The following is an 11,393-nucleotide window of genomic DNA, read 5'->3' on the forward strand; positions in this document are numbered from 1 at the left end:
ATATTTACAGATATGGAAGCCATAGGCCACTGAATTAATACACCAGGGGGTTGACTCAGCCTGTCATCCTTCCGAGGTCGGCGAAGTGAGTACCAGTGTACTGGGCCGGTGTATACCCCGGTTAAAATAGGTGTACCATATCCCTGTGTCGTAAGAGGCGACCAGAGTTGCTTCAGGAAGGGCATCCGGCATAAAACATGTGCCAAATCACTATGCGGATCATACGGATAATCCGCTGTGGCGACCCCTAACGGGATCAGCCGAAAGAAGAAGAAGAGATATGGAAGCCGTCGAGTTATAATATTGTTACGGACTCGGGGAAGTTCTCAGGTCACTTCTATACTCCCGGCCCTGAGGCCACCAGGCGCAGAAAACTCCGTGCACCGGTAGGTTGCTAAGCAACCACGAACATCGATTGGCGCTGCCACTCCGGGCAGGGTTACACTACCTCGTATGATACCTTATCCGTGGACTGCCAAACCAATTAGGGTCTCGTGCCCTCAGCGCACACCCGTATTACTGCCGAGTGATACAGTGGGTGTACTCTGGCTAACAAGAGCAAATTCAGTGGGGAAAAACTTCCAGGATGAACTAATGTGTGGACCATGCTGGACCAATGAAGGAAAGGACGAAATGGACAGGGTTCATTTATAAGGGTTTGCTGGTCAAGCGGGTTGCTAATGGAGTTGGAGGGCAGCTGATACAGTGGTTATCCAGCTACTTGATGGACAGACAAATCCCGGTAGTTGTTAATGGCCAAACATCCCAACCAACTTCAATTAATGCATCAGTACCTCAAGGATCAATTATCGGACCACTTTGTTTCTAGTCTACATTAACGATCTGTGTGACTCCCTGCATAACACTACCTGCCTCTATGCTGATGATGGTACCACCTACTGCCTGCTGGTTGAAGTGAATGCCACCATTTCTCTGAGAGAAGACCAACAGAAGATCTACGACTGGGGACAGAAATGGAATGTCTTGTTTGCTACCGAGAAATGGAAGGTTATGTCTTTCGATAGACGACTCCCAAGTGAGCATCCTCCAGAGTTCTTCATGGGTGGCAAGCCCTTGCAGCATGGATACAAGCTTGACCTACTTGGAGTCAGGTTCTCCCGGAGCTTGGGTTTCCAGTCTCATTTAAACTCCATTGCCATTAGAGCTGGACAAAGAGTGAGTGCCCTTTGCAGTATTGCTCCACACTTGGATCCGCTTGGCCGAGACCAAGTGTACAAAGCCCATGTCCGGAGCACAATGGAATATGCTCCCTTCGTATGTATGTCTGCAAGTGCCATGTATCTTAAAAAGGCCCTCCACAGGAATTCAATATCGATTCACAGGAGAACTGCAGCAGATCTGGGTCTGATGTACAGACTGCACACAGAAGAAGTTTGAGCACTTCTGAAGACCATGCTACCTCCATCATGGGTTCCATCAAGGTTCACCAGAACAATTGCCTCCTTTGGAAGCTATGCTGTGCAGTGTCTTACTGGAAAGACGGAGAGTGGTCACTGGTCCCTTGTTCAGTATGACCCCTCCTATATGCCCACAATAATACTCATGTGGAACAGCTTACCAGATGCCACTGTAGGTCACCAAACAACATCCGGGATCAAGGCTTTCTGCTCCAGAGCATGCAAATATCTTAAAGTCTAATACAGTGTACTTATGATTATGTTATTTTGTATGTACGATTCTATCACCTTGTTATTCTTTTACTATTAGTATTCTCTCACTTGTATTTTTGATACTCTGTGCTTTCATTGTACAAGTGGGCACTGTTTTTGTTTTTTGCAGTGCTTATCTGTAAAACATAAAATAAAATAATGATAACAAGCAATTTATTACAAACGAGGGCGTGGAAAGGTCCTATGGCACAATAAAGGGTTGTATTACAATAGAGTACAGCAGGGAAGAGCAAGGATTCGTGGGTGCGGCAAAAGAAAATAGTTATAATTTACAAAATCAGACAGTGCAGAGCTAACCCGATCTAAACTTATGCAATCTTAACTTATGCAAACAATACAGGCACCATCAGACACACCCGAGGAGCTAGAGAGTTCAGAAAGAGAAGCAGTTAAGATGTAAGTGACCTCTTGGTACCTGGCATGCTCGAAGGACCTATGCAACCCAATGGCTTCTGAGTGGAAAAAAACTAGAGGTGTCTATGGTGCGTGAATGAGAGGTGCAAGTGAGGGGCGAATGAGGTTGCAGGGGTTGTGCAGTCGAGGAAGTGTGAAGGAGGTGCATATCAGTTATTGTTCTTTTCGTTTGTGTCTACAGTAGATGACACAGTAGATGGGAGATATAGATACGTGAGGATAGCTTAAAGGGGCGTACAAGAGAATCTGTAAATGGTAAAGAGTATTGGCTGCAGAACGCAGTCGAGCGCTGATGACGTGGGGATGACCCAGCAATGACCCCAGCAACGTCTCGGTAATGCCGATAACTGCTCGCTCCACCCTGCTTGATCACGACTCGATCACCCTTGACTGCGGCTCGGTAGCTGCTTGATGACTTGCGCCGTTCTCTCAGCTTGGGCTTGGTGAGCGAGTCAGATCGGATCAGGTTTATCTCGGCTTTCTGCTGTTATCTTTATACAGCCCAGACAAAGGAGGAGCCAGAAAACGCATCAAAAGGCCCTGTAGATGTTTCCGAGTGTTCTCATTGGCATGTAGATGCCAATCTGAGTAGCCACACCACGCCAGACTCCAGAGCCAAAAATGACTTCATTTTCTCCCAAGCCTGGCCATGCAACAAAGCTCCAAGATTTACATTGGGTGCGGGTTTTCGGGAGCGCTCTCCGACTATGAATGTGCGCTGGGCTCCGTTCAAGCGTTGTTCTTTAGCAGAGCGCCAGGGCTACCCAGACATTACCAAATGAGTCCGAGAGCATATTTTCACTTTGAGTTACATGTCAGTGTTATGACTCGCAGGCACCTCTGTTCCCTGGCATCTCGAAGGACATTGGTGAGCGTCCAGGGAGCTAATGGTGGTTGCGGCGGCTGTAGTGTGGTGGGGAAAGCGCTATAGCACTTGTGGTGATTATGGTGAGGGATGCAGTGCCGTGGTGAGAATGGCGAGGGTCCGAGGTGATGCTTCGGTTGGTGAATGTTGCGCATATGCTAATGAGGCTATCGCTGTGCGTTCCTCTCTCGTGTGGTGTGCAGGCTTTCGTGAAGGAGATCGTGTGCGAAATAAAATAGATGAAAGAAGAGCAAAGGGGAATTGAAGACCTAACAAAAGCCCGAAGCAACGCATCTTGTCCCATTTACCCACTAGACATAATGGAAGGGCTAACTAAATGAGTACGAATTAAATAACCATCTCAGGACCACTGTATGTTAGGCCTAAGTCACATTTGCCATGGCGGCCGTGGGGTCTCCAAAATCTACGGCCACTAGCAATTATACCGCGGCCGTAGTATTTCCACGGTCACACAATGTAGCAGTCACATGTGTTTTCATTTTTCGGGTAGCCGCACGGCGTATTTATAAATTGTGGAGACCGAAAACGTGGGGGTGCCGTACGGTCTTTGATTTGATGTCGTACGGTGACCTTAGGGCGTTCCTGCGGCGGCCATATAATTTTCAAGGCAGACGCAAGGTGCCCACAAGGCGACCGCAGGGGGGCCCTAAGGCAAACGTGTGGCCAGACGGACAGTAACGAGTGGGTTCTTTTTTTTTTTCTTTTTTTTTGTTACCAGTTCTTTTGTTTCGGCTTGTCGAATTGCTACAGTAAACGTGGAAATTAAAAAAGTGATAACTCTGCGCTATAATTCCATGGCGACCCCTACGGCCTGTAAAATATAGCCAAAGGGCGTAGGGCCATCCTGAGGCCACCGCAGAAACTCTGCAGCCGCCGCACGTTTCTGTCAATTCAGAGGGTGTACGGCCGCCGTATCCTCGCCGAAGAGCAAATGTGACTTAGGCCTTAGGTGCCATTGCCTTGGGGGAGTGCCGGCTTTGCAGAGCCACAACAGTATTATATTATATTTAAGCATATGGTAGCTGTCTAGTTATAATATGATATTATATTTACACATATGGTAACCGTGTAGTTATAATATTATATTATACTAACACATGTGGTAACCATGAAGGAAATGCAAGAAGGTGTCCAACACCATGTCCACGTTCTCGATGATCCTGCACACAAGGGACAAGTCGTCATCTCTCGCTCTCTGGTCGTCCCTCTCTCCAAACGTACCATTCACAGTCCACACACGAGCCGAACTCACCTGTTCAGGTGCACTTATTTCAGAGTAGCGTATCCTGCGGACTCTGCACAGAGAAAAGGGATTAAAAGATTTGATGTAAGTCTAGATGAAAGGAGGAGGGAGAGACAGATGAAACGCTCATCAGCACGAGATGTCCCTCGTGTAGACAAAGTCCAACAAATCTGTCGAAACACAACCCGAGCTATTTTTTTATATCTTCTGACACGTGACTCCTTGGCCCACTCAGTGTGTCAGGACAGCTCATGTATCGCTAACTCACCTCAGTAGTTTCAATAATAAGTTAAAACTAAATGACAATTCCTTCATACCTGCAGGGTTTTTAGACTGCGAGTGTTCATAGATTTTTCACACACCTCCAATCATACTGTTGGAACAGCTCGACTAAAAGTTGTGAACAAGGAGATTGTGCCATTGTGAGATCTCCGAGCTTGCGGTGCCGTGTGGTCAGTGCCTCGGGAGGCGTTTCATCCATTGTTAATGTGGAATTTTATTTTCAGAGGACATCGCTTTGTTTAACCTTTTGGTGCGATCTCTTTTTGTTATCCACCCCTCACTTCGACATCGATACGTATAAAAAAACAATATAGTCCATCCGACCAGGTGTTCACCATGTTTGTTCGAGCTGTGAAGGCATCGAGTGTAGATCGACATTTTATGTTCTGTGGCTTGATATATCTTTTAATTGAATTTCGATAATTACCCACTTACCTCTCTAAAATTACCTCTTTTAAAGAACGCAGTTTCAAGGGAAATCTTTGTGTTTGTCGTTTTTATTTACATTATGCGTGTGTACATTTGCACGTGTGTGTATGTATCTAAACTATTACCACAACGGCACTTGGCACCGGTGTGTGTTATTGATAATTATATATAATTGGTCATTGGTTGTTATCTCCATATCGGGGTTTCAGAAAGTGGAATGGAGTCCTCCCAGGTTTCAAGGTATCCACCTCCGTGTGTGAGTGTGTGAGAGAGAGAAGAGAGAAGAGAGAAGAGAGAAGAGAGAAGAGAGAAGAGAGAGAGAGAGAGAATCTCCATATGCAGGATTCATAATGTGGAACGGAGCTCACCCAGGTCTCGAAGTATCCACCTTCATATGTGTATGTGTATGTGTATGTGTATGAAGTGAGAAGATCCTGGAAGCTGAAGAATGCCAAAGTTGTACCAGTGATAGCTGGACCTACAGGAATGATAACAAAGAACCTCACAGAGATATGAAACATAGACACAGTACCCCTGGTCACTCACCTAGTCGTGGTTGGATAAGATAACCAGTTAACCACTGGTAGGCATGGATGACACACAAAATATATAATGGAGAAGAAAGTAAATACCAATGGATTTTTTTTTCATGTCATCAACAAACCTTGGTACATCACGGGTGATGAACGTTGTGGTCAAGTTTCATCAAAATTGTGTGTGTGGTTTCAGAAAAGAAAGAAAATACATATTTTTGTGACCCCTTACTGAAATGAAGGTAAATGCTTTGGGCCCACCTTGGGAGGACTCCATTCTTCATTCTGAAACCCACATATGTAGACACCAATGAAACACACACACACACATACACACACACACACACACACACACACACACACACACACACACACACACACACACACACACACACACACACACACACACACACACACACACACACACACACACACACACACACACACACACACACGTTGGCGATATTGGCAATTTTCCAGGAATTGGTAGGTTGGAGTCAGTGTGATTACCGACTACAGTACTTACTGTATACAACCCAGAATCCGTGAGTAGCTTTCACTGAAAAACAACGTTATTTTATATAGACGTTTCATGGAGATGTTCACAAACATTAATCTTTATAAACAGCTGCGTGTGACGGGTAGGGACAAAATTGGTTCGGGATTTAAAAAAATAAGTTAATACGGCAAACGGCTCAGAAATCGGACGTTATCAAATATCTTTTGCTTTGAAACTCATTAAGGGAAAAAAAGAAACCATATAACCTTTGCAAAGTAAATCCAACTGGAATTGACACTTTATAACTGCTGGCAGTGATGTCCAGGTACCAAGACGTCCGACTTCGATACAAATTCCACCCTGCTCTGATACAACATGGGATTGATGAGTAACGGACCGAGTAACACGAAGTGTTCAATCTTTTCATTACATGTGCAGTTATCCCTTTTTCCTGGGGACATCGTCGGTATGAATTGAAATGGTGTTTAAATAACCAGCACAGAAAGTAATAAATGTGGATACCATTGGTGCAGAGTGTAAATCAGGATTCCCCTGCGTCTAATGAGGCCCCACACGTTTCTCGACGACACAGGATTCACAAGTGATGGACCAAGGAACAGGCCACGGGACATCCATTTATGTACACATGACAATTTTTCCTGGGGCCATCATTGGCCTCAATTGAATTGCTACTCCAACAAATCAACCATGAAAGAGTGACTCAAGGTAAGCCCTTTGCTGTTTGAAACCCTTCCCAGAGTTCCTCCACAGCTGAAAAGATGTTCACAAACGGTACACACATGAGAATCCCAATGCTACACACACCCTCAGCTGCCAGACCGGTTTCATCGCTTATTGGCGACTGCTCAGTGACAAAGCAGACAGAAATGTAGACCAATGAGGCTCCCAAGCTTCTACCACGTGCAAATGTCAAAACAAGTCAATATATAAATAAACCAATGTCACCCCCAGGGTGACCAGTATCTTGCCAAAATGTGAACATGAGTGACTTATTTATTCGATTAAAGTTACTCAAAAAATAAGGGTTTCGTCGACCTTGATGCTTGACCTTTTTGTGACCTTGACCTTTATATTTTCGTACGGTTAATGGTATCTCTCCAGGACCGTTGTACATGAAATATCAAGAGATTTTGATGAGAACTGAGGAAATAAAATTTTCATGAAAAATCCGTTTTTTCGTCATGACGTCATCAAATGACGTCATAGCGTCAAACTTTTGACAGATCTGGAAAGCACTTATCAAGCGCTTTCATATGAGGTATTACGCGAGATGGTATCTAAGATTTCAAAATTTGACCTTGGGGTCAAAAACTTTCGACCTCCAGCGCTAACCATGAAGGTCAAGGCCGATCGCCACCATAAATCAATCAGCTGAGCGCCAGACCATGAGCTATATTCCCATGAAGTTTGAAGACAATCCGATCAAAATTACTCAAAAAATAAGGGTTTCATCGACTCCCCTGATTTGCGACAAAGTGACCTCGACCTTTGACCATGATCTTGAAAATTTTATGCGCTGAAAGGGACCTCTATAGGACTCTGATATGCGAAGTTACAAAAATTTCCAATGATAACTGTGCTCTGCAAAGAGATTGATACGTGATTACAGACAAACAAACAAAAAAAACAAACAAAAAAAAAACATACAAGCTGACTAACATATCTTGCAAAAACTTCGTTTTGGCAACATCAGGAAAAAAAAGACCCATCCACATTTCTCACCTGTGAATGGAGGGAATAACCAATCGGCTCTCACGTAATCAATTCAACCCAGGTGACAAGGATTATACAAATAAATTGACTTCTCCCATGCTCTTCTTGCTGAAGATGCTGCGTAAAGCAACTATGAAAGAGTGACCCAAGGTGAGCCCTCTAGCATTCATATAAGCTCTTTGATGGTTGCTTTAGGATACCCAGATTGCTCCTCCTCCTATTTTCTCCTTCCTATCACAACGATACACCTTGTAGCCTTCCAATCCTGTCCTACAGTTACTCTCCTCCTTAAACCATGATTCACTCACTGCAACGATATCATACTCCTCGCTATCTGCTTTGGCCTCAAGCTCTTCCATCTTATTATTTAAACTCCTGGCATTGGTATAGAATATGTTTAACTTTTCCCTTCCTGAAATTCTATTTTCTTGCCTGGCCTGACTCATAATTACATCATCCGTTCCCTCTGTAACAGCTTCTCCACCCTCCGGTGACCTAAAAAAGCTTGAATTCCTTCCTCAATTCCCACTGCAAACCTTGCTGCCCCCTTTCTATTTAACAATCGACCATCATTCCAGAAACACTCCCTTTGTCCCTGACATGATTCCCACTGCTTCTTAAATGTAAAACTTTCCTCCCTCCACCATTCTTCCAGCCATTGGTTGATATCTATCACTGCTCATAATTTCTATATCGTTTCCCAATCTTGGGAGAATCGCAGAAAACATGACCTCACAATGCTTTGCTTTCAGTCGCTTACCCAATATCCTGTATCTATTTTCAAAACCTCTTGAGTAAACGTTCTCTACATCATTCACACTGAGGTGTACCACAACCAACGTGTTCCTGCCGTGACCCGATACAACATCGTTTACCCTTCCTTCAATGTCCCTAACTCCTGCTCCTTCAAAACTGTACAGAATTCTATGTCTGCAATCCTTCCTGCAGAATGAAGAATCAACTTATTCAATAATCTCATCACCCACAAAACTGTCTCCCATACCTCATGTCTACCAATCTCTATTGTTGTACCCTCAACACTACCTTCACCCGCTGTACCCTCACCATTGCTGCACTCGTAGTGCCCTCACCACTGCCTGGTCCCACTGCACACACACCACTGCATGCACTCTCACCACTTTCTGTTCCCGCCGCACCCACACCACTGCCTGCTCCCGCCACACCCACACCACTGCTTGCTCCCTCCGCACCCACACCACCGCCTGCTCCCGCCGCACCCACACCACCGCCTGCTCCCGCCGCACCCACACCACCGCCTGCTCCCGCCGCACCCACACCACCGCCTGCTCCCGCCGCACCCACACCACCGCCTGCTCCCGCCGCACCCACAGCACCGCCTGCTCCCACCGCACCCACACCACCGCCTGCTCCCGCCGCACCCACACCACCGCCTGCTCCCGCCGCACCCACACCACCGCCTGCTCCCACGCACCCACACCACTGCCTGCACCTTCACCACTTCTTGGTTCTGCTGCACCCACACCACTGCAGGTGCCCTCACCACTTCCTGCTCCCACTGCAGGTGCCCTCACCACTTCCTGCTCCCACTGCACCCTCACCACTACAGGTGCCCTCACCACTTCCTGCTCCCACTGCATCCTCACCACTGCAGGTGCCCTCACCACTTCCTGCTCCCACTGCAACCTCACCACCGCAGGTGCCCTCACCACTTCCTGCTCCCACTGCACCCTCACCACTGCCAATATCCTCAGCAACCTCACTCCACAACCAGAAATATATTTTTATTATATTATATAATACAACTATTATATATTTCCTCACACTTCCCACACAAGTGAGTACCCTCTGCTTCCCCTATTCCTGACGTGGCCCACATTGAGCATCCAACCACATTTATGTACTCTTCTTCCTTTCTCCTTCACTCTCTATTTATGCTTTTTTTTTCACCACCATATTCCCAAGGTCCCAACTATCTCAACGCTTGCCTTAAAACGCAAAGCCTAACACTCGGCCTCCCCCTGCTTCTTTCAATAATCTAATACGAATATCCGCAAAAACTGTAACAAACACAAATAGAACCTTATAAACACAAAACCCACAATCCCTGACACAAATCTTGAAAACACAACAAGCAAAACAAAACACAAAAAGCACTTAACTTAATGTGGCCGAGCAGGTTACACAGCCACGTTTGAACAACCGGAAGTGACGTCTCCAAACAGCCTCGTGCCTAAAAGATGGTATTTGGTTTATTAAATGCTCATATTCGAAATACCATGACATATTTGACGATTGTAACTCATGGCTGTTGTCTCCTGGATCGGCAAATACGCCGAGATTTCCAGTCTTCTCGGTTGAGGAAATATGCACACGACTCAGACGTAGGGAAGCCATAACCAAAGTGCTTTATTGGGCATTCACATGCTTCACCCTCTTGGTGACGTCAATCTCTGAACATTCCAGAATACATCATTCCTCTCTCTGATACGGGAATCCGTAAAATAGTCTACTCAACATTGAAAAATCTATCAACAAAAATAACATGAACTTTAATAGAAAATACAACCAATCGTGATGAGTAAACCAAACATTCCACCTCATGTGACAAAGCTGAATCTAAATCTTACAAATCAAGTCTCTGTGGAGGTGGAGATACTGCTAGAACCTTCAACAGGAAGTACCGTTGGAATTACTCCACTAAAATCAGATTTTTTTAACTAACAGTGGGAAACTAGGTGGAATCTGACTGGGTGCTGAGTAACCATACAGGTGCATGGAGATCCACTGGTACTAGATCAGGTGCCTGCTGACTCTGTCGGTATTGAATCAAGAACCTCTGATGTTGGTTCATACTCAGGTAAACTTTGCTCCGATCTTCCATATCAATCACCATTTCTCCATCAATCGTCAGCGATCAGATGGTCAGCAGACACATTCCTACGGTTATTTCAGGGAACTCTCACCAGGTGGACAGGTTCGATGTGTGACAAGGACGAACTGATTAGATTTTGCTGAAGATCCGGATCTGGATCCGACGACTAGAATTTTAAAATGATTCTTCACCGTTGAGAGATCGGGCTCAAAAACGATAGATAGCACAATATCTCAAAAATGTATTGGGCCAAATATGTTCTCGTGGATCAGGCATTACAAGGCGGAGGTATGCGCTCTACCGAGTGCCCTGCTAGTTTATTATTATTATTATTATTATTATTATTATTATTATTATTATTATTATTTGTCTGTGTGTGTGATGGAATTGTTCGGAAGAGTTATGTGTGAAAAACCGAGATGTGTGTGTGTCTCCTCCATAACTACAAAACCACAAAACCTTGCAGCCTAAAACTTTTCAAGCGTAATAAGCGAACTCAAAGGAAGTGCATGAGTGAAAATTGGGTTTTTGTTTTAATTAAAAGACCCCTTTTGAAGGTAATTAACTGCCTTATTTAATTATATACTTCATCCTTGGTCAACTCTCAACATTATTGGAATCTCTCGTGATGAAGCCGAAGCTAGAAGTCTGTTCCTCTTACATCGCAGGCAGGTTGGTGCTATCTCTGTTTTCTACCATCTATTCTTGAACATTGCTTCCTCCACTCTCTTCATCATCCTATCTTCCCTTTCAGGATGTCCATGTTCTTCCAGTAACCTTTTATTCCTCTTTTATTCCTCAATTCTGCGGGTGTGGATCCGCCTTCCA

At 45.0% G+C, this 11,393-nt stretch overlaps 1 protein-coding gene across 8 annotated transcripts in view; it reads right to left on the reverse strand.

The window, feature by feature from the left end:
* The window catches only part of LOC147011290 (cytochrome P450 4B1-like), a 93,801-nt gene extending 85,923 nt beyond the window's left edge, over positions 1 to 7,878 (reverse strand). For 3 of the 8 annotated variants that reach the window (XM_085857374.1, XM_085857371.1, XM_085857377.1), the window contains exons 1-3: positions 7,721 to 7,878; positions 4,244 to 4,286; positions 4,087 to 4,151 (exon numbers count right to left, since the gene is read on the reverse strand). In XM_085857374.1, coding sequence (XP_085713500.1) covers positions 4,087 to 4,132 — 46 coding nt within the window. In that variant the 5' untranslated portion in view covers positions 4,133 to 4,151; positions 4,244 to 4,286; positions 7,721 to 7,878. Of the gene's footprint in view, positions 1 to 4,086; positions 4,152 to 4,243; positions 4,287 to 4,551; positions 4,678 to 7,720 lie in introns of those variants that run through there. The other 5 variants (XM_085857375.1, XM_085857376.1, XM_085857372.1 and 2 more) reach the window with 4 other exon arrangements.
* Positions 7,879 to 11,393: the final 3,515 nt, after the last annotated feature.

The sequence above is a fragment of the Eptatretus burgeri genome, chromosome 15 (assembly GCF_056783735.1).
Source record: "Eptatretus burgeri isolate ZD-2024b chromosome 15, Ebu_testis_v1, whole genome shotgun sequence".
In the NCBI taxonomy this organism is placed as follows: domain Eukaryota; kingdom Metazoa; phylum Chordata; class Myxini; order Myxiniformes; family Myxinidae; genus Eptatretus; species Eptatretus burgeri.